Source organism: Bos indicus, chromosome 17, assembly GCF_029378745.1.
Source record: "Bos indicus isolate NIAB-ARS_2022 breed Sahiwal x Tharparkar chromosome 17, NIAB-ARS_B.indTharparkar_mat_pri_1.0, whole genome shotgun sequence".
Taxonomy (NCBI): domain Eukaryota; kingdom Metazoa; phylum Chordata; class Mammalia; order Artiodactyla; family Bovidae; genus Bos; species Bos indicus.
The window spans coordinates 17,223,854-17,247,396 of NC_091776.1; the positions used below are offsets into that span (position 1 = coordinate 17,223,854).

General features: G+C 43.0%; 1 protein-coding gene across 1 annotated transcript in view; it reads left to right on the forward strand.

Annotated features, from left to right (window-relative positions):
- The window catches only part of TBC1D9 (TBC1 domain family member 9), a 128,814-nt gene that overhangs the window by 70,466 nt on the left and 34,805 nt on the right, over nt 1–23,543 (forward strand). The window contains exons 3-10 of the mRNA XM_070769081.1: nt 2,397–2,515; nt 9,784–10,012; nt 10,389–10,650; nt 12,546–12,753; nt 17,658–17,864; nt 19,069–19,239; nt 19,865–20,015; nt 21,781–21,995. Coding sequence (XP_070625182.1) covers nt 2,397–2,515; nt 9,784–10,012; nt 10,389–10,650; nt 12,546–12,753; nt 17,658–17,864; nt 19,069–19,239; nt 19,865–20,015; nt 21,781–21,995 — 1,562 coding nt within the window. The remainder of the gene's footprint in view (nt 1–2,396; nt 2,516–9,783; nt 10,013–10,388; nt 10,651–12,545; nt 12,754–17,657; nt 17,865–19,068; nt 19,240–19,864; nt 20,016–21,780; nt 21,996–23,543) is intronic.

Consider the following 23,543-nt stretch of genomic DNA (forward strand, 5'->3'; position numbering starts at 1 on the left):
GTGTTTTGGGGGTGGCAGGGTGGGCCTAGATGAATAAGCACACGAAAACTGCAGGCAGTGTGTGCAAAGGTGAAAGCACAGCTGGGCTGCCCTGGGCCTTATAGCTGATGGGTTCCATGCAGGATAACCAAGGAACAGGAGGCTGACTTGCGGTCAGTTGCCACCACAGCCAAACAGGGACTCCCAGGTCAGGTACCTGGTATGACCACCTGGTAAAGGGCAGCGCAGGGCGGTATACCAGTCCACAGGCAGACTGTCCCGGCTGAGCCGAGGGACGTGTGCAAACCAGCCTCTGGAAGGCATATCTACTATCGACATAGGCAGGGCGGAGGAGAGGCAATATCAGAGGCTGGGAATTGCACCCGGTGGGTCTGCAGAAGTTCTTCAGTCCCCTGAGTCCCCAAAAGTGCCTGTGTCCTGAGGTGTGGACATCTAACAGTTGCCAGCAGGCACAGATGGGACGGCGGGGGGAGGGCACATGGCCAGCATCGACTCTGGATTGGGCTCTGTCTGTATCGCCCAGCCAGCTGCAGCTGGGGATGGTGGTGACCTGTTTACAGGCAAGGAAGGACACAGTATATTTTAGAAAATTTTCCAATGCCTATTTAAAATTTTACGATCTAAAATGTTTTAAAACTCTCTGGCTAACTCCAGAATGATTCATTGCCAAAATATTCCAAATGAGCATTGTATTTTGCATTTGGACAGTGTTTTCTACTTTACAAAGTGTATCTATAGACATTATTCCACGTGATTTTTTTATGACATTTCTCTGAAATGAATAAGGTTTTTTTTTAATGTGTCTCCATTTTACATGTAAAGAGTTTGAGACAGAGAAAGATGAAGCAGACTGTCTACAGGCACCCAGATGGCTGCTGGGAGGAAGGAAGGGGGACCCAGGTTTCATAAGCTCTAGCTCTTGCTGTGACAGCGTAGTGCAGAGTCATCGATTGCTTTTCCACGTGGTTCACTGTGACCCCGAAAGAGTGAGCTGTGGAAAGGGCCTGTGAAGAGCTCCAGACAGCCTCTTCGGCCTCCTAACTCAGAGATTTATTCTTTATCCTCTACAGAAGCATTCCACGTGGGCAGTTTTGGTGTTTCGGCTCAGAGTAAAAGAAAATGAATGTGGGTTTGTTTTGGTTTTGCCTTTCCTTGACCAATGGATCTGAAAACCTTCCAAGTGTGAAAGTGTTAGTCGCTCAGTCGTATCCAACTCTCTGCTACCCCATGGACTGTAGGTAGCCCCCCTACAGGCTCCTCTGTCTGTGGAATTCTCCAGGCAAGAATACTGGAGGGAGTTGCTGTTTCCCTCTCCAAACAGTGCCTCTTATTCCCCAAGAGGTTTTAGTCCTGTTCCTCACAGTTCTGAGTATCACTATGGACACATATGTATCTCCTGCTTTTCCCAGTCAGTTAACAGAGTGAGATTCTAAGATATATCCAGTTACTGCTGACAAAGAAACAGAGAGAAGCTATTTTTTAAGAAATCAATTAAAAGATAACTTGGAAATCTTAAGGAGACATCTGAAGGAGTCAGTTAGTAGAGTTGCAAAATCTTTCTTTAATTCTGGAATGAATAGTACATAAAATTTATAAAATAGGGATGGCTTCTAACAAACTGTTTTGCAAGGTCATTAACAATTGCAGGGCAAGAAAAAAAAGAAGGGAATTTGTTCTAGTGTCTCGACAATGACGTTGGCTTGGCATCCCTGTTTTGCCCTGCAGCTGTGGGCAGAGAGCAGGGTGCCTGTTACCTACTCTCCCAGGCTTAGGTTGATTCAGTTTGCAGGTTGGCCGGCGAGATGACTCTCGCTTCTTGTTTCTGACCTGGAGGGAGGCTGTGAGGATGACCTCATCCCATTACAATTCAGAGCCTCGGCGCTGGTGAGAACAGGGCTGCTATTCCCTAGTGATAGTCCATTTTCACATCTCATTCATAATTGAAGGGAGGGAGGATCATTTTTTGCCCATTATAGGAGGTGGTTACATCACATCTCCAGGGGCATACCGAAGGCCTCGTATTTTTGCAACTTAACAACTGTAACCTGGTCTCCTGACAAGATCTGCCTTCCCCTGAAAAGTGCAGATTCCCGGAGGGAGAAGAGAGGATAGGGCTAAGTTCCCAGCCCAGAAAAGGGAACGGGAGAAACGTCGCTGCCTTCCCACCCTAAAAGACTGTCCCCAAAGTTTCTGGACTCACCTGGTCAGACGTGACCATACACTATCCTTACTCTTGGATTTCTGATACATCTTTCAATGTCTTCTGTGTGACTTCCCTGCCAGAGAGAAAGTATCAGAAGGCAGAGCTGATGGCAGTACATAGGCATGGGATGAGCCTGGGTTGTAAGTATCGTTTACATGCTGACATTCGTTATCACCATTTTATGTTTGTGCAGGTGGTTCTAGAAAAGAAATCACTGAACACTGGGAATGGCTGGAGCAGAATCTGCTGCAGACACTTTCCATCTTTGAAAATGAGAACGATATCACCACATTTGTGAGAGGAAAAATACAGGTAATGCTTTATTTATTTTTTTGTTTTTATTAACATATAAGTAACTTGCTGCACTGTGTTAGTTCTAGGTACACAACACAGTGATTCAGTATTTCTTAAGTTAGTGGAATTTAAAACAACAACTTTTCTCTGGAAAGAATTTCAAACTTAGAGAAAAGTTGCAAAAGTAAGAATTGTATAAAACATACCTGGAGATCCTTGACCCACACATTCTTCTGTTATTAACAGTTGACCGCATTTAATTTATTATTTGTGGGAAACATTGAAAAGCAACAGTAAGCTTAGAAAAGATGGCAGCTTCCAAATTAAAAAATATATATATTATTGAATAACGGAGAGCTTGGACTATAAAGAAAGCTGAGCACCGAAGGATTGATGCTTTTGAACTGTGGTGTTGGAGAAGACCCTTGAGAGTCCCTGGGACTGCAAGGAGATCCAACCAGTCCATTCTAAAGGAGAGCAGTCCTGGGTGTTCATTGGAAGGAATGATGCTAAAGCTGAAACTCCAGTATTTTGGCCACCTGATGTGAAGAGTTGACTCATTGGAAAAGACCCTGATGCTGGGAAAGATTGAGAGCAGGAGGAGATGGGGACAACAGAGGATGAGATGGCTGGATGGCATTACCCACTCAATGGACATGAGTTTGGGTGGACTCTGGGAGTTGGTGATGGACAAGGAGGCCTGGTGTTCTGCAGTTCATGGGGTCGCAAAGAGTCGGACACGACTGAGTGACTGAACTGAACTTATTGATAAAACCAAGCAGATTTGATAAATCATCCTTTGGTTTGAGTCATGTGTCTGAATTTCTGGGAAGTAATATGTGAACTGTGAACTTCCTGATGTTCAAGCTGATTTTAGAAAAGGCAGAGGAACCAGAGATCAAATTGCCAACATCTGCTGGATCGTGGAAAAAGCAAGAGAGTTCCAGAAAAACATCTATTTCTGCTTTATTGACTATGCCAAAGCCTTTGACTGTGTGGATCACAATATACTGTGGAAAATTCTGAAAGAGATGGGAATAACAGACCACCTGATCTGCCTCTTGAGAAACCTATATGCAGGTCAGGACTGGACATGGAACAACAGACTGGTTCCAAATAGGAAAAGGAGTACATCAAGGCTGTATATTGTCACCCTGCTTATTTAACTTATATGCAGAGTACATCATGCGAAAAGCTGGACTGGAAGAAGCGCAAGCTGGAATCAAGATTGCCGGGAGAAATATCAATAACCTCAGATATGCAGATGACACCACCCTTATGGCAGAAAGTGAAGAGGAACTCAAAAGCCTCTTGATGAAAGTGAAAGTGGAGAGTGAAAAAGTTGGCTTAAAACTCAACATTCAGAAAACGAAGATCATGGCATCCGGTCCCATCACTTCATGGGAACTAGATGGGGAAACAGTGGAAACAGTGTCAGACTTTATTTTTCTGGGCACCAAAATCACTGCAGATGGTGACTGCAGCCATGAAATTAAAAGACGCTTACTCCTTGGAAGGAAAGTTATGACCAACCTAGATAGCATATTCAAAAGCAGAGACATTACTTTGCTAACAAATGTCTGTCTAGTCAAGGCTATGGTTTTTCCTGTGGTCATGTATGGATGTGAGAGTTGGACTGTGAAGAAGGCTGAGTGCCCAAGAATTGATGCTTTTGAACTGTGGTGTTGGAGAAGATTCTTGAAGGTCCCTTGGACTGCAAGGAGATCCAACGAGTCCATTCTGAAGGAGATCAGCCCTGGGATTTCTTTGGAAGGAATGATGCTAAAGCTGAAACTCCAGTACTTTGGCCACCTGATGTGAAGAGTTGACTCATTGGAAAAGCCTCTGCTGCTGGGAGGGACTGGGGGCAGGAGGAGAAGGGGACGACAGAGGATGAGATGGCTGGATGGCATCACTGACTCGATGGACATGAGTCTGAATGAACTCCGGGAGTTGGTGATGGACAGGGAGGCCTGGCGTGCTGCAATTCATGGGGTCACAAAGAGTCGGACACGACTGAGCGACTGAACTGAACTGAACTGAATATAAGTGGGGGAGTCTGAGGACTCTATAGAGGGGCTGGGTAAAAGGGGGCAGTGGTTGGTGGGGAGACAGGAGGGGTCTTCTCCTTCGAGGAATCACCGCTGAGGTTCTCGGTTACCTTTTTGTCATTGTTGTTGTTCGGTGTTTCAGTCGTGTCCAACTCTTTGCGACCCCATGGACTGCAGCACGCCAGGCTTCCCTGTCCTTCACTACCCCCCAGAGTTTGCTCAAACTCATGTCCATCGAGTCAGTGATGCCATCCAATCACCTCATCCTCTGTTACCCTCTTCTCCTCCTGCCTTCAATCTTTCCCAGCATCAGAGTCTTTTCCAATGAGTCAGCTCTTTGCATCAGGTGGCCAAAGTATTGGAGCTTTAGCTTCAGCATCAGTCCTTCCAGGGAATATTCAGGGTTGATTTCCTTTAGGATTGACTGATTTGATCTCCCTGCAGTCCAAGGGACTCTCAAGAGTCTTCTCCAGCACCACAGTTCAAAAGCATCAATTAGTTGGCACTCAGCCTTCTTTATGGTCCAACTCTCACATCTGTACATGACTACTGCAAAAACCATAGGTTTGACTATGCAGACCTTTGTAGGCAAAGTGATGTCTCTGCTTTTTAATATGCTGTCTAGATTTGTCATAGCTTTTCATTGTCCTCCCTCAAGTGTTACTGTCTTTGAGAAATAGGTGCAAATCAAAAGTGGTAGGAAGAAACTGAAGATTAAAAGTAACAGTAAGTTAAGAGAAATAAATAAATAAAGCAGGAGCAAATTGTGGGTCAAATAGCCATTCTTTTTACCTTTTTCATTACATCAAAAATGTCAGATTTAATTCCCCTGAAACCAATTATGAGAAAGGAATCGCTATTAATGCAATTATGTGTGAAAATCATTCATGTGCAAATAGATGGTTTAAGCACTCACAGATTGTCCAGTAATGAAGGGAACCAACACACTTACTTGTTTTGAGACCTAATTAACTTTTAAAAATTATAAATGTTATAATTAACTGCAAAGGCAGCCACAATCCAAACACCGTAGATAACTTTTGTTTTTTTCTTTTTAGATTTCTCGTATGCTTATTTACCCTAATAGTAGTCTGACTATACGTATAATTTTATATCATATCTTTTTTCTCCAATATCTACTATATTGTTGTATAACCTTGGCTGTTATTATAATAACTGAATATTGTCCCATAATTGCCTTACTATTCCTCCTTATGTAAGTCTCCCTAGCTTTTAGATAAGTGGGAGTCAGGTACAAACAATAATACAATGAATTCTTCTGTTCATATGTAACTTTTCTTATAGTTTTTCTCCTCTTTAGGATAGATTACAAAATGTTGGTTAATGGGTTAAGTAAGTTTAAATGCTTTTAATGGACGTTAGTAGATATTGTCAGTATGTTAGAATCCCTGTGTGATTATACTGTTGCTTGCTTTCAGCATTATAATTGTTTAAGTAGTTTTTCAAATGTATTAAGTAAAAGTCGGTGTCTTATTGTTTTCATTTTTCTCTTTGATTATGAGGTTGAATATTTTTTTATGTTTGCTAAGTTAATGTTCCCCTTTTTATGAACTACCTATCAATGTCCTTTGTGTATTTAAATTTGTATTGGATGTCCTGAATATTTGGACTGTAGCAATTTTACAAAATTACATGGAGCTGTTGCCTAGAACAGGGGTGACCTATTTCATATTATGTAGAACCTATAGAACATATATACTCTGATGGCTCAGTGGTAGAGAATCCACCTACCAATGCAGGTTTGATCCCAGGGTCAAGAAAATCCCCTGGAGGAGGGCATGGCAAACCAATCCAATATTCTTGTCAGGGAAATCCCACGGACAGAAGAGCCTGGCAGGCTACAGTCCATGGTGTCGCAAAAGAGTCGGACATGACTGAGCAACTAATGAGCAAGAACAACATAGAACATACCGGAAGGAGATCATTCCATCCCTTTGTTCCATCATCTGGTCCACCTGGCTAAAGTTACAGTAATCTGAAGAGATTCTGTATTGTGAACCCTCTTTTTTTTCTTGAAGTTGGGAAAGTTGGAAGTGGAACTTTAGGGATTATTATCCTTATTGTTGAAACTAGTTGGTGAGGCCTGGTCTGTTGATATTAATGTGTTTTAGTGATGTTTTTCACCTCTATGTCCTTATAAATCCTCTCGTATTTAAAGAAATTTTCTTTTTAAAATTTCAATGAGCATTCTAGATATGTAGTACTTATTAGTTCTTTAAATAGCATGAAAAAGTGAAAGTGTTAGTCTCTCACTCATGTCAGACTCTTTGTGACCCCATGGACTGTAGCTCGAAAGGCTCCTCTGTCCATGGAATTCTCCAGGCAAGAATACTGGAGTTGGTAGCCATTCCCTCCTCCGAGGAATCTTCCCAACCCCAGGGATCGAATCTGGGTCTGCCGCGTTGCAGGCAGATTCTTTACTGTCTGAGTCACCGGGGAAGCCCCTTAGATAGTGTAGTTTGAATTTAATGTTCCTTCTCTCTAAACATGTGGGCATCATTTGGTTTGTTCTACATTGCTCTTTTCTAGTATTCTTCTGACTTCAGGTCAGAGCCTTGCTACAGGAGAGCGGACATTAGGCTTGAGGGTCTCCATGCTCACTCGGAGTTGATTGGCCATTGGCATTGCCTAAGGACCCAACTCGGAGAAGGCAAAGAGTCTGACATGAGTGAGAGACTAACACTTTCACTTTTTCATGCTATCTAAAGAACTAATAAGTACTACATATCTAGAATGCTCATTGAAATTAAAAAAAAAATTTCTTTAAATACGAGAGGATTTATAAGGACATAGAGGTGAAAAACATCACTAAAACACATTAATATCTCTTAGGTGCTAGCTGCTGTTGGTAAAAACTTTTTGAGACATTGTGTTTGAAAGGCATATTTAGTGGTTGGGGGACATATACACAAAATACGTTCAGCCAACATAGAAATTAAGAGAACCTAAAGACAAGAATGCTGGTGCTTATGCCCGACTTGGTTAGTTTCATAGAAAATGTGATATTTACACTGAACCTGGAAAGGTGGATTTGGGCAGACCAAGAAGGGGTTCTTTGTCACAAGATGCAGATTGGGTTTTTCCCCTCTTACACTGATAGACTGTGGACATTTTCATGGTGGAGATGCTGCTGTCAAATCTCTGTTTCAGAAAGTAGCTGTACAGAATATATCACAGTGTAGAAAGACTCCTGATGGCATGCCCACTTCGGTAATTCCTGGACTATGCAAAGGGACTAAGCTGTGGCTTCTTATTAGAACAGGCTGAAGACTTGTCCAGGGCTGTGTTGGCTGTTTTGGTTGTTGTTTACATGTTTGTTTTTCACTAGAATTGAATGGTGATGGAGAGGGTGGAAGACAAAGCCCTCTCCCCCTTCCCTCCTGCCATCACCCCTTAGTACCACAGCTGCTGGCAACTGGAGTGGACAGTCTGGCAGTGAAAATAAAATTCAGGACATCATATGTATTAAAAAATTCCACTACATCTGGCACAGAGGATCAGCAGTACTTAATGTGAGGAAGAAGAGTTATAGTTGGGAGAAGCGTTTATAAAGAGCTGGGAATTGGACTGGATTTTGAGATTCGGTAGGATTAGTGATGGGTGATACAGTGGTAAAGAATCTGCCTGCCGGGTATATGGAATTTAGAAAGATGGTAATGATAACCCTGTATACGAGACAGCAAAATAGACACAGATATATAGAACAGTCTTTTGGACTCTGTGGGAGAGGGAGAGGGTGGGATGATTTGGAAGAATGGCATTGAAACACGTATAATATCATATGTGAAATGAATCGCCAGTCCGGGTTCAATGCATGATACAGGATGCTTGGGGCTGGTGCACTGGGATGACCCAGAGGGATGGTCCAAGGAGGGAGGTGGGAGGGGGGTTCAGGATGGGGAACACGTGTACATCTGTGGTGGATTCATGTTGATGTATGTCAAAACCAATACAATATTATAAAGTAATTAGTCTCCAATTAAAATAAATCTATATTCAAAAATAAAAAGAATCTGCCTCCCAATGCAGGAGACTCAAGGCGAGGGTTTGATCTGTGGGTAGGGAAGATCCCCTGGAGGAGGAAATGGCAACCCACTGCAGTTTTCTTGCCTGGAAAATTCTATGGACAGAGGAGCCTGGCAGGCTATTGTCCATGGAGTCATAGAGTTCAAAATGACTAAGTACACACAGAATTAGTGAAACAGACAATAGTCTTACTGTAGATTTTATGCCCTCAGAATGACAGGACCACAGGCAAGAAGGTGGAAAAGCATACAGATGACATATCCAGGCCCTGAGTGTGCTCTGGATCTTGTCAAATGCAGTGCAGTGAGAACAAGTGTTACAGTGTTGGTTGGATCAAAAATGTGCATGGTCTAGAATAATGGATTTTACATGGTGATTGTAGGGAAACAGAATTTTGATAATAAGAATTTTGTAGTTATAATAAGTTTGGGGAAAATATATTTGTAGCATCCAGAATTCACTGGAAGCCCAAAGGCAGGAATTCTAGGTATGAGGCTGCCCAAATTCACATAGATTTGCAGTGACACCTTTGGGATCAAAACCCCAGACATTCATGCTCCAGAGCTCATGTTTATCTCACCGTACTCTGTGAACAGAGAAAATGGAGATGAGGTAAGAGGGATTTGGTGATTACAAAGTCAAAGGTGGAATTTCAAGGAACATTTTCCCTCAGGAGACACATGTAGAAGCCATTTTTCATTGAGTTATGGAGGAACTGGGTAACAAACAGCCCCTCAAGCTGCTAAGATGATTAAGCAGTAGGTTAAGCCAGTTACTTGTTTTGCAAAGATCTTATTTCCTGTGCAACTGACCAAAAATTGTGTGTCTTCTATAATTTCCACTCCAATATTCACCTCTTTTCTGTTCATATGGTGGCTTGTTCCTTTTATCCAGGTTCCTGATATTTTTCATGGCCGAGAGACGGTGGGTCTGTGGCTAACATCAGTTAATGACATGCGTTTTGATCTTTCTTTGCTCTACATTGATCTGTGTTGCTCTTCAGAAATCTTTTAGTACATAAATGCTGCTTGTTAAGTGGCTTCAGTTTGGGGAGTTGGCTTTGAAAATAATTCAATTTTTTTAAGTGTCCCTTAGAAGAAAATTTTTTCCCTTGCCAGTATGTACAGAAAAGAAACAGGTCTAGTCATAGTGATACAAGCTGTGCATTTGTGCTTTATGCCTTCTTAGGGCATCATTGCCGAGTATAACAAAATCAACGATGTGAAGGAAGATGATGACACGGAGAAGTTCAAGGAAGCCATTGTGAAGTTCCATCGGCTGTTTGGAATGCCCGAGGAAGAGAAACTCGTTAACTATTACTCTTGCAGCTACTGGAAGGGGAAGGTCCCCCGACAGGGCTGGATGTACCTCAGCATTAATCACCTTTGCTTTTATTCTTTTCTGATGGGAAGGGAAGGTGAGTCCTCTAGAATTTCAGAGGGCAGCTTTTGAAAGTCTAGTAAATCTGCAGTTGTAACTGATTTGTGATGACTTAACATTGAATTCAATCATTTTTGGTCCAGTTGCTATAAACTACTTGATTGTGAGATAATAAAAATTGACCAAAGGTATAATTCATTTAGTAGACAGGGACTTAAATCTGTAATAATCATAACTCAGAATTTTTGTGGTCTAGATTTGTCTTTTGAAACTATCAAGCAGAATATTAATAAATATAAGCACATAAGCTCATAGGAGTTCTGTGAAATTAGAGGGTGGTGTTGTGAGATTCCAGTATCTTGAAAGGATTTTAAAAAGCCACATATTGACCCAGCCTTGTTCTCTGTGCTCAGCCAAGCTGGTCATCCGGTGGGTGGACATCACTCAGCTCGAGAAGAACGCCACGCTGCTTCTACCCGACGTGATCAAAGTGAGCACAAGATCTAGCGAGCATTTCTTCTCTGTATTCCTCAACATCAATGAGACCTTCAAGTTAATGGAGCAGCTCGCCAACATCGCCATGAGGCAGCTCTTAGACAATGAGGGCTTTGAACAAGATCGATCCCTGCCCAAACTGAAAAAGAAATCTCCTAAGAAAGTGTCTGCCCTAAAACGGTAGGTGACAGAGATCTGAAGTCTTATGGACTTTAGAAACAAGAACCCATCTGTTCACTTATGAAAGTTAACCTTTTCTGAACAGCTTCAAGGGTTCAGAACACTTTTCTGGGTATAGATCCAAAACTGAGAAAGTCTGCCTAAAGCAGTCACAGTTCAGTAAGTGAGGTAGACATGACCAGCTCCAGCACTATAGGTTGGGACCTCTTTTGGTGCTGAGAGCAGAGCACCCTGAGTACACACACGGGGAGACTGGCAGTGAAGGATCTCTCCATGGAGCTGCTCACAGCAGGGCTCTCGAAATTGCTCAGTCAGAGTCAGTAGGATGAATATTACTTTAGACATATTATTTCAGGCAGAGGGACAATATGGTAAGGGAAACAGATGAGAAAAGCACAGAGGAAAGTAAGCTCGTCAACAGTTATGGAAGGTGGCTGGGCATGGGATGAAGCTATGCTGTAGAGAAGCCCGGAAGTCTGGATGTGAGAGTGAAGGCTAGAGAGAAGGCAAGGGGAAAGTTGACGTTGTAACGTGTGATGGATGCATGGAATCACCCTTAACTGAGATGGGGACGAGGGAAGGGACAGCATGTCCAAGGGATATGAGGATTCAATTTTGATCACGTTGAGTTGAGTCGCCTGTAGGGCGTCTAACTAGACATCAGTTCAGTGGGATAAATGGAATTGGTCCTCGTTGGTGTACAGCTGGTCGTTGAAACCTGACAAGAGGTCACTGCAATGAAAACGCCTTTGGTGATCTGAGACATGTTTTGATAGCGTGACAAGAAGATGGCTTACTGTGGTGGGCTGAATGCACATGAAAGGCAAGGCAAGGGAATTAGGTCAGTACAGCCTGCTTTGTCGGGAAATTCAATGGTAAAGTAGGGGGTTTGCTCTTTTTTAGAACAAAAACATTTGAACAGAAGGTGATATGAAGTAGGCAGGTGGGAAGAGTTTGTTGTTGAGGGTAGCACAAAGACAGAAGGGAGCATGGAAATAAAGCTAGAAGAAAATGAATAATTTAAAAAGTGGCACTTGGACTTCCCTGGTGGTCCAGTGGTTAGGACTCTATGTTTCCAATGCAGGGGGCTCGGGTTCAATCCCTGGTTGGGGAATTAAGATCCCACATACAAAGCAAAGCTACAAAAAAAAAAAAAAGGATCTCACAGCATGCAGAAGGATGCTTGTGTGTGCTGATAGCTCTCCCTTTGAAACAGGTAAAAGAAGGAGGAGGTGAGGTAGCAGGTAGTTTTAGAGACAGAAGGGAGGGAATTGGAGGGCCTGTCTTTGCCTTGTGAAACCAGAAACTGGATCATCAGGGGCTGAAGTGGCCTAAAAGCTTGAGCAAAGATGTTTAAATGATGAACAGGAAGAAGGAACTCATCAGAGAAAAGATCATGGTCACTGGAGGACCCAGCTGGGCTTAGACACTCTGGTTGTCCAGGAGGTGAGCTGTTCCTGTGTTTCAGGCAGTTTTATTGTTTATTCAAGGTGACCGCTGACCGCCTGCAGCGTCATGTCATCCTCATTAGGTCATTCTTAAAAGATAAGGCCCCGAGAGTGGCTGCAGATGAGTGTAAATGTCATCATCTCTTCAGAAATTACTGTATTCTTTTGGAAAGAGAATTATTTCCTGTCTAGCCCTTGTTTTCCTAAGATCCTTTGACATTTACAGATACTGATTGTAAAATGACTACACAGGGAACCTAAATACATTAAAATGATTTCATTATGCTTTTGGGTCATCATTGGAGTTAACTCCCGCAGAAAGCCAAGAAGGCAGAAATAATTCTGACAAGGTGGAAGGGAAAGATGGGCCGGGAAATCTGTTGCCGCATCATTGAGAGGTACTCAAACTTTTCTCCTGTGGGGTGAGTTATTACTGTTGTTTTCCAGCGATCTGGACGCCAGGGCCAAGAGTGAGAGGTACCGTGCACTCTTCCGGCTGCCCAAAGATGAAAAATTAGATGGCCACACAGACTGCACCCTCTGGACTCCGTTCAACAAAATGCACATTTTGGGGCAGATGTTTGTGTCTACGAACTATATCTGCTTCACCAGCAAGGAGGAGAACCTGTGTAGCCTCATTATCCCACTGCGAGAGGTACGTGGCAGGTGGCAATGGGTGTTTTAAGTTTTGTTGGTAATCTTTTTCTGGGTATCTTACCATCACTGAGTTGGCTTTTAACCATGGGTGAGCGTTCCTAATTCTTTGGTGGCATCTGTCCCTCTTTTTTGTGTTGGCATTGCCCCGAATGACCATGGGACCTGCGAGGTTTCTTCTTCCAGAAGCAGACTGGTGTTTTATTCTTGTTCAGGTAAGGTGAGATCAACAGAGCAGGAGATGACTGTCTTTGAAAAGACGCTTGTTATACTCATGGCTCCCATCAGGGGGCGCACGCCATGCTAGAGGGCCCACGGGGGGAAAGCACCCGGTAGGTCAGCAGACAGAGGAGCAGGGAAGGATGTGGACTGGAGTCTTGATTGTGATTTCCATGGGAAGAAACAGGTGAGACAGGATAAGCAGGCTTGGGATTGGCAAGTTGAAAAATTCCAGCAGGCTCTAGGGCAGAGGCCCTGTCCCTAATTGTCCGGTTCCTGGCCCTGGGGTGACGAGGGCAAGATGAATAGGGGCCCTGAGTGTGAGAGCAGGTGAAGGAGGTCCTTGGGGTTTGGATAGAATGGTTTGCTTGTGAAAGGCCTTCTCACAGGTGAGTCCTTTACTCTCTCCAGGAGTTGGTTAACTCTGGGTCAACAAGGCCCTGAGATGTGAAAATATCAAATAGAGAAACTAGAAAGTGTAGTTACTGCTCCTGGCCCACAGCCTGAGCATCTTGATCTTTAGAGAGTGGTCTAGGTTGTGAATCAGAAAGTCAAGATCTGTCGAGTTCGTTGGTTCCCTCTGTTAGAACCAGTGGGACCACTGGCCGCCACGGCCAGATCTGTATCTCTGCAAATTTTGGAGTCTGTACTTTAATAAAGTTCCAGGCTGATGCCCATGGACAATGAAGACTGAGGAACATTATTATTGTACCTGGGTTGGAAGTGGGTTCTCTTGTGTCTTCACAGTGAGAGGTTGTTCTGGTACTTGTGGAGAAGCCTTGCTGTTGGGGTTGAGAAGAAATTCCAGGTTAGGATGTCCAGGGCTGGCAGATCCGCAGTTTCTAACCTGGCTGCTTTCAACCTAGAAATTAAGATGCTTAGAAGCTTTGGCTATTTAATCAAGGTTGAGTCTTTGTTAAGATTTCCTATGGTAAAGGATTCAAGTTTCTCTTTGCCTTACTTTCTTTTTTTTAAAAAAAAAATAATCATTTATGTAAGCAAATTTTCTTGCTTTGTTTTTTTCTTGTTTGCATCATTATCACAGAAAATTATTAAAATACAGACAAATAGGAAGAAAACAAAAACTCCCCCCAGTCCCACTATTCAAAAATGACCACTATTCAAAAATGAACATCCTGCTATATAGCTGCTCAGGCTTTCTATGCATTGCTGTGTAAATGTCATTTATATTATTTAGGTTTAAGAAATAATGAATTTTATTTTTTGCCTATTTCTCTTAACAGTGAGTGTGCACTAAACTTATTTCCATATCATAAAATATTCTTGTATAACTTTTAATGACTGCATATTATTCCATTACTGGATATGTATAATTTATTTCTTCTTCTTATTTAGATTACCTTTGGTTGGACCTTTGCATTATTTTTGTTTGTTCGTTTCCTCCCAAACATATGTATAATTTTCCTTAAATTATAAATTCCTAGAAGTTTAATTGGTGGATTAAAATGAATGCAAAGTGTTAGGCAATGGAAAAATCTAGTTTTCTTTCTTACAGGGTGAGCTCATTGGTATTATAACACATTTGAAGACTAGGAATTATTGGAGGTGAATTCTCAGATGGATGGTTGATCGGTACTTACAACTGGCTCTGAAATGCATCTCATGACTTTTTCCAACAAACTTACCCTCTTTCTCTTAGGGAGTTACTAAACTCTGTGTGTGTGTGTGAGTGTGTGTGTGTGTGTGTGTGTGTGTGTGTGGTAATTGACATCATCTACTAGTTTCAGGTTAACATAGTATTGATTTGATATTTGTATATATTATATAATGATCACTATGATAAGTCCAGTTAACATCTATCACCATTCATAGTATGCTATTAAAGTCTGCTATGAAAAATGTCCTTCGTCAAGTACTACCTGAACAAAATAGGGCAGAGTGACCTGGACCCACTAGGGAAACCCATCCTGACATTAAGAATATACTGAGTGTATCATTTATAAATCTGAGTGAGTCATCACTTTGTTTATCCAAAGGTAACTGAGGAACAGAGTGGCTGGAGGCTGCCATCCCATATCAGCTCTCCTGCTCCCCTCCTCTGGGTTCAGTTCAGGGGCTCTGTGTACATTTCAGTGTGATCTACAATAGGATCGTGAGAGCTTGATGGAGTTAGGAGATTGATGGTTAATACCCTCGGCCCATCTTGTGCTTCCTAGTTTTCCCTAACAAGTAGTAAGGGGAGATAATTCAGGCATATTTCAGGATAAGTCAGAAGGGGGAGGATAGTATGGTGGCATTTAGAAGTAAAGTGTGTTGTGGTTGGAGGGTGCGGCTTGAAAGAAACCCCCAGTGAGACAGCAGTGCTCTTTCTTTACTCCAGTGAATCACTGAGATATATTAATGGTAAATCCTAAACCTCAACTAATGGAAGAAGCAAAGGACTTGCGTTTATTCCGACTCTAGGTTATATAATGACAAAAATGCACTAGGACAGGGCTCCCACCCTCCGTCGGGGTCTGTTTGAGAAGAGAGTGATCTCTCCATGAACTGAGTTAAGCTGATCGATCAGTAGGAGCCTCAAGAAACCTTGCATTCTCCTTGGAACAGCTCCTTTTAGAATTGTGAAGACTCGGGATTGCTGTTGTGTTTAATTTTTTATAAATAAGTGGAAATATTGACTGGAGATTGTTAATATACATTCTGTATGCAGACTTAAGGTAGAGTAAATCAACACATGTTAAATGTTTGCACAGAACCGTGTTGCTATAGATTTTAAAGAAAAGTCTGAACTAGCAGCAAGAAGATAAAGTGATGAGAGTCCTCATTAGGATTTCTAGATGCAGTCTCTCTTCTTTTTTTCAATTATAAATTACCTTGTAAAATGTTCCATATGAAACACCAAGATTTGATTGAATTGAAGCTATCTTACAATTGTAGTTGGTGATGAAAATGTGTCTCATTATTGTGTAGAACATTCCGGTGGAGCTATTACCCTTTCCTGGAGGCACAAAGTTTCAGGGGTAGAATTCTACTAGAACTCATTTGTCAGTGAAAAATACGTGCTAACCTGTGGGACGCTTCCTAGGGTTTCTGTAGGCACTTTCTTGCTGTTGCTTCATGATCCTGGTAGATACTGGACTTCATGCTTGATTTCCTCACGAGCACATAGAATCTGTTTTAGGTGCAGAACTTGAACCTTTCATCCTCTTGGCATCTGCAATTAATTGCAGATGCCTGGTGACTAAAAGAATCATAAACAATCTGTTGGGAAAAAAGGATTTTTTTTGGGGGGCTTTTAAAATAAGCATTGTTTACTCTATGTCTGAAGTATCATGGGAAAATCCTTTTCATGATAAAGAAGTTGGTTTCCACCTCTCCCCGCCAATTTCTCTAGCTTCTTTAGCATTGGAGGAAAAAACTCTTAGGTACAACTCTAGGTATCTCAGAATATTCCTTTAAAAATGTATGAATATATATCTAACTTGTACATGTTTATAAAAGCTGAGAACAGAACTCAGGTCCTTCAGTTTTCCCCTTTATGGACCCCACTAATACCTGTTTTGCACCTGTGACCATGCAACTTTTTAGGCAATTCCAGTAGGTTACTTAGCCTTGAAAGGGAGAGAGGTTTTTAAAGTTCTGCTCAGAGGAAATGTCTTTCACATGAAAATGCTGATGAAGAGGTTGAAGTTGAACCTGTCTAGACTGCTTACATGTGGAAATGAAGATGGGAAAGAAACTAAACTCTTAAGTACACAGTCAGCGCCGCTGCAAATAAACCATTTATCTAGAGCTGGCCTTGAGATTTTTCTTCCTAATGTGCTAAAGAATTGTAATACATTTATCTTAGTCTCCAGTTGATGAAAATCCTTTTATAAACCAGCAAATATATGCCATAATTTCAAAGCTGAAGCACATGCCCCCTGTTTCTACTTTTCTCCTGATATGGTACTTACTTTGCTACACGCACTAGTATGCACAAATGCACACACACACACAGTCAGCCTGTGCAGACAGGGTTGCAGTTAAGCTGTTTATGTCATGTCTGCTCAGATTCAAGCCTTTAAAACTTTGAAGTGGTAAGAGGTGAGGAATGCAAAGCCCTGGGGTCTAAACCAGACGTTTGAAGGATTGGTGGTGTTTTAAAAGCCATATCCACATTAAGCTAATAAAAGGACCCAGTATCATGGGTTGTTTCTCTCTCTTACAGATGAAGCACCAGCTAAGAGTCCTCCCTCTTAAAGTTCCATGAAATTTTAATGAAAGTCAAGGAATTCCTTCCAACAAGGTTTCCCAGCCTTGGCGCTGTTGACGTCTTGGGCCTTAGTGTGTTGGGGGTGGGCTGACTTGGGTCCTGTGCAATGCCAAATGTTTAGCATCATCCTTGACTTCCACCTGTGAGATGCCCGTGGTACCCTCCACTTGGGACTACCAGAAGTGCCTCTAGATGTTGCCAGATGTCTCCTGGGGCTGGGATGGGGACTCACTCTCGATTTATAACTACCAGCAAGATAATTCCGGTTCCAGTTTCATTTATTCTGAGCTGTTTTCTTTTATTGGGACACCATTCAAGAATCTCAACTTGCCTCAATAAAATACGGAGGTTCCTGCCGAGATTGAAAAGCATGGTCTTCTTTCTTCAGTGCTCAGCATCTTCAGAGCTCAGAGGTTGCTGCCAGGTGATCCCTGGGAAGTAATGCTCTTGGTGGCCTCTTTTCTTTTCAGGTGACGATTGTAGAGAAGGCAGACAGCTCCAGTGTGCTCCCCAGTCCCCTGTCCATCAGCACCAGGAACAGGATGACCTTTCTCTTTGCCAACTTGAAGGATAGAGACTTTCTGGTGCAGAGGATCTCTGACTTCCTGCAGCAGACGACCTCCAAAATATACTCAGACAAGGAATTCGCAGGAAGCTACAACAGTTCGGATGATGAGGTCAGTGGAAGGCACCTGCGGGGTTGGTTCATCCTATTTCTCTTCCCTGGGGAGTGTTCACCTCCTGGTCTGTTTTGTTTGATCTTGAAGCTTTGCAGCTGTGCTGAGATGAACCAACTACTCTGATGTCCAGAGCAGACATCTCATTTAAATCTCATGGTGTTTGTATTTAGGATCATAGAATTGGACATCTAGTCTCACCCTCTTCTTTCACCATTGAAGGCGTTATGAAGTGATTTGTCCTGATTACATAGCAGGTGACTCTGGTCTAAGTGACTCTGTTGGGAATTATACAGAGGTCACTCAGTAAAGTCTCAAACCTGAAACACAACATTATTAGGATGATTTTATTATGATACAATACGAATTGTGTCCCTATTGAATTAGGCTCTGAATCCACATCCAGGGAAACTGGGCCCTGAAAGATACATGATTAGCTCAAGTGATAGAATGACTTGCAGTGAAAATACGTTGTAAAGCTGGCAAGCTCCTGTTTACCTGCTCCAAGTTTCTGTGGGCATTTTTGAGGCACCAGAAACTAGATAGGAGGCAAGGAAGGTGGTCCCATCAGCAGTTGACTCAACCACGTCACGCTTTGCATGCATACTAATCAGAGAGATAAGTTTCCAACCAGTTTGTTGTAAAAATGAATCTAAAATACAGAGGAGGCATTTCCCTGGTGATCCAGTGGTTAAGACTCCATGCCTCCAATGAAGGGGATGCAGGTTCGATCCCTGATTGGGAAACTTCATGCTATGGGGCACAGCCAAAAAATAAAATACAGAGGAAACCTACTGGTAGCATCGAAGCTCTGTGGCCCATGATCCCATCTAATTCTCACCAAAATGCTGGCTTGTGGACTTCCTCCTGCTACATCACCTAGCAAGACATCTCTTGGGAACCATGGTGAGGCTATTAGTGTCTGTCCGGAGGACAGTCAGGTGGTTTGGTGGTAAAGAACCTGCCTGCCAATGCAGGAGACACAGGAGACATGGGGTTTGGTCCCTGGATCGGGAAAATGACAACCCACTCCAGTGTTCCTGCCTTGATAATCCCGTGGACAGAGGAGCCTGGCGGACTACAGTCCATGGGGTCTCCAAGAGTCAGACACGACTGAGCACAGAAAGGCGGAGCAGAGAATGTTGAAGAAGTAGATTCTGCAGCTCAAATCGTCCCCGCCTCGTGTTACTCTCTGCGTTGGCAGGTGTATTCTCGGCCCAGCAGCCTCGTTTCCTCCAGTCCCCAGAGGAGCACCAGCTCCGATGCCGATGGCGAGCGCCAGTTCAACCTCAACGGCAACAGTGTCCCCACAGCCACACAGACCCTGATGACCATGTATCGGCGGCGGTCTCCTGAGGAGTTCAACCCGAAATTGGTGAGTGCCACCTCCTCTTGCCCCGAACTTTCTGTATTAGAACAGGAATGTTTTTTAAAAATCTTTTAAAATAAACTCATCAATACATCACTGGACAGTTTCCTACAAGGGAAGGATATTTTTTTAAAAATACAAAGGACATATAAATATAACATACAATGACATATTTGTATGTCATCGGGTTTCAGAGTGGCTTCATTGTGAAAGGAGATGGGTCATATATTTCTATATGCAGGTGACATTTTTCATTTTTGTTTTTTAACCGTTGTTTAAGTAACCAACAAGTAAGTACATAAGGTCTCAGGCCACATTTAGCAAACATCCACTCTGTTTCACTTGGAGGGGTAGACATAAAGCCGTAAGTAACATTTGCATTCTCCTGACCCATCTCAGGTAAGTGGCATTCTGACTCTGGGCCAGAAAGTTTCATGGCAGATCCACAGGCTCTGGTATATGAGTCAGGTCACAGAAGGTCTTCAGAAAATCTGAGTTCTTTGTTCTCATGAATTCTGTCCAGAACTTACCAGCTCCATTCTCCAGGGAAAATGTTCTGACTTTCCGTCAAACTTGTCCTTACCATTCTCAAAGTACTTTGGGTGTAATGATGCTACGTCATCCCTTTCAGGCCAAAGAGTTTTTGAAAGAGCAGGCCTGGAAGATTCACTTTGCAGAGTACGGGCAAGGGGTCTGCATGTACCGCACAGAAAAGACCCGGGAGCTGGTGCTGAAGGGTGTCCCTGAGAGCATGCGCGGGGAGCTCTGGCTGCTGCTGTCAGGTACGGTGGGGCTGGAGAGGGAGCACCCCTCCAGAGTGTGGGGAGCCCCGGGGCTGCCCTCAGCCTTCCATCGTGTCTCAGGGCTATTTCAAATATGTAACCCCCACCTCAGCCCAGGGGTCTAATCCCTAATCAGTGAAGTACAAATCAATTTACCCTCTCATTACATATGTGTGTGTCTGTACATATGCGTGTGTGCTGAGTCGCTTCAGTCGTGTCTGACTCTTTGCAACCTCATGGACTGCAGCCCGCCAGGCTCCTCTGTCCACGGGATTCTCCAGGCAGGAATACTGGAGTGGGTTGCCACTTCCTACTCCAGGGGATCTTCTGGACCCAGAGATCAAAGCCGAGACTCCTGTATTGGCAGGTGGATTCTTAAAACACTATGCCATCTGGGAAGCCTGTGTATATATATACACATATTTAACCTATAAGAACTTATTTAATTATATAATATGTACATATATATGTGTGTATTTTTATATGTACATATTTGTATATATGTATATGTGTACATACACCTTATACTTGCATAAATTATATTTAACTAGATTTATAGTTAAGTGGTTGTGTCCAGGGTTTGTCTGGCTTTAAGAATCATAACCTGCAGCTATGTCACAGCAGTGGTTCTTGCCCACCTCTGCGTCCTCCCACCCCGCACCGAGGAGCTCCCCTCCACAGCAGTGGCTCCTCACTGCCAGGAACATGCTCCCTGCCCCCTGCAATTCTGAAAATCCCTCTTCATCCTTCCTCCTACTCTTCAGTATGGCTCTTTGTGAGCCCTTCATAATTTCAGTTTTTAAACTTGTTTTGAGAGACAATGCCTCCTTTTCACGTGAAATCATAAGGAAAACCCTGATAAAATGCAAGCAAGGCTGCTTGGTTGGAGAACTGAGACGGCTTCAGCTTCAGCTTGACTTTCTCTGCCCACTTCCCTGTTCTTGTGTGAGCAGCCCCTTTGGGCTGTCTGTGGAAGTTCCTTGGAACACAGTTTCTAGGTTGGAAGCCTCTACCTTGAGGGAGGGTTTTTTGTTTGTGTGTGTGTAGGGAGGTTTGTAGGGAGGTTTTTAAAAAATGCATTATTATTTTTTTTATTGAAGCATAGTTTAACAGTACTGTTAGTTTCAGGCACACAGCATAACCATCCAGTTGTCTTTTTTTCTGATTATTTTGCCTTACAGGTTATTACAAGACATTGACTATAATGCCCTGTGCTATACAGTAAATCCTTGCTACTTAACCTGTTGTATGACTAGCAGTTTGTATCTGTTAATCCCATTCTGTAATTTGTCCCTCTCCCATCTTCTTCCCCACTTTGGTAACCATGAGTTTGTTGTCTGTGTCTGTGAGCCTGTTTCTGTTCTGTATCTAAGGTCATTTGTACTCTTGTTTAGGCTTCACGTATAAGTGATATCATAGAGTGTGTGTGTGAGAGAGAGAGAGATAGAGAATCACTCAGTCGTGGTCAACTCTCCGCGATCCCATGGACTGTAGCTCAGCAGGCTCCTCCATCCATGGGACTCTCCAGGCAAGAATACTGGAGTGGGTAGCCGTTCGCTTCTCCAGGGGATCATAGCGAACAGGGGAGTTTTTAAGCTGCCGGCTTCCAGTGGAGCAGGAAGAGGGAAGGGGCCGGGATTGAAGTTACAGCCGGGCTGTGGCTGTGACACACAGGTCCTCACAGGAGGAAGGTGAAGGCGCCGGGTCAGGCAGCCAAGGCCGGGGCTCCCACTTTCTGATGCTGGGTCCGTCTGGTGTTTCCCAGGTGCCATCAACGAGAAGGCCACCCACCCTGGCTACTATGAGGACCTCGTGGAGAAGTCCATGGGGAAGTACAACCTCGCCACGGAGGAGATTGAGAGGGACCTGCACCGCTCCCTTCCAGAACACCCCGCTTTCCAAAACGAAATGGGCATTGCGGCTCTGAGGAGAGTCTTGACAGCTTATGCTTTTCGAAATCCTAACATTGGGTATTGCCAGGTGAATGTCACAGATGGGTAAGACTTTAAAAAAAAAAAAAAAAGTGTTCTGCCAGCCGGTAAGTAATAAGAAAGGCTTTATGGGGGACTTCCCTGGTGGGTCCAGTGGCTAAGATTCCACACCCCCAGGGGGCCCGGGTTCGATCCCTGGTTAGGGAACTAGATCCTGTATGCTGTCGCTAAGACCCGGTACAGCCAAATAAATAAGTATTTATTTAAAAAGAAGAAAGGCTTTATGGTTAAGAGAGCAATTACTGTACCAGGGTCTCTCGACCTTGGTACTGTTGGCATTGTGGACTGAATAATTCTTTGTGTGGGGCTGTCCTGTGCTTTGGAGAATGTTTAGTGACATTCCTGCTTAATAACATGTTTAATAACGTCTTCTCACGAAATACCAGTGCTCCCCACTTGTGACAACTAAATGTTTTTGGACCTTGTCAGATGTACTCGGGGAAGCGTGCTCTCCCAGAGCAGAGAAATACTGCACTGGGCAGAGGAGCCAAGGGATAAGAGTGCCCTTTCTGGATCCACCACCATCTGGTGGCCTGGCTGGTCACTCACTGGTCATGAGCATATCTGGGCACCAAGCCTTTAATTCTGCATTCTGGGTTCCCCAGTGCTCCTACCCTTTGCAACTCCTAAGCAATTAATTTCCTTGAGAATGTAGCTCTTATATGCTATGGCTATATTTTAAGGCCCACTAAAATAAATGTGTAATTCAGTATTAAAAAATGTTACCCATATACCAGCCACAATGATTGCTTGTATATGTTAGTATGGATAGCACAATTTGGAAAGCTCTAAGATAGTGTCTTTAGATTGAAAGGCTACATATGTACCCAGAGAGACCTTCTTTGACCATCTAGTTGAAACCTAAAGCAGGCTTACTTCCTCGAAACCTGAATACCGTGCGTGCACACACACACAGACACACACAGACACACACACAGACACACACACAGAGACACACACAGACACACACACACAGACACACACACACACATATCACAGGTCTCCCTGTACATTTTATCTTTTTGATAGCAGTTAATTTAAAATATACCTCCAAATTGATTAATCAACTTTTACATCTCTTTTATCTCTCTGACCCCTGGATTTATGCCCTGTGAGATTTTTCACCGCTGTGCCCCCTCCTTTTCCCCAATACTTAGTCCAGAGCCTGTTACCAAGTAGAACCTCAAAAGAAACTTACCTTGACTGAATGACAAAGAAACCAGCCATGACCATGATCATGTAGTAGGCAGGTTAATTCTCAAGTGGAATTTTAATGATTTCTATAAAGAAATTTATATTAAAAAATTTATATAAAATTGTTTTATTTCTATAAAAAATTTAAATGATTTCTATAAAATCTTCTTTAAAGATTTCAATAGACTTGGGAACCTATTGAGTCAGGCTTACAAGGAAGAGCCTATTAGACCAAAATTCCTTTTTTGACATTTATATTGTAGGAATCTGATGAACATTTACCGGTTTCTCCAGGATCAAAAGAAGTACAGGAGGGAGCTGGCTTCTAATATAATAGAGTTCA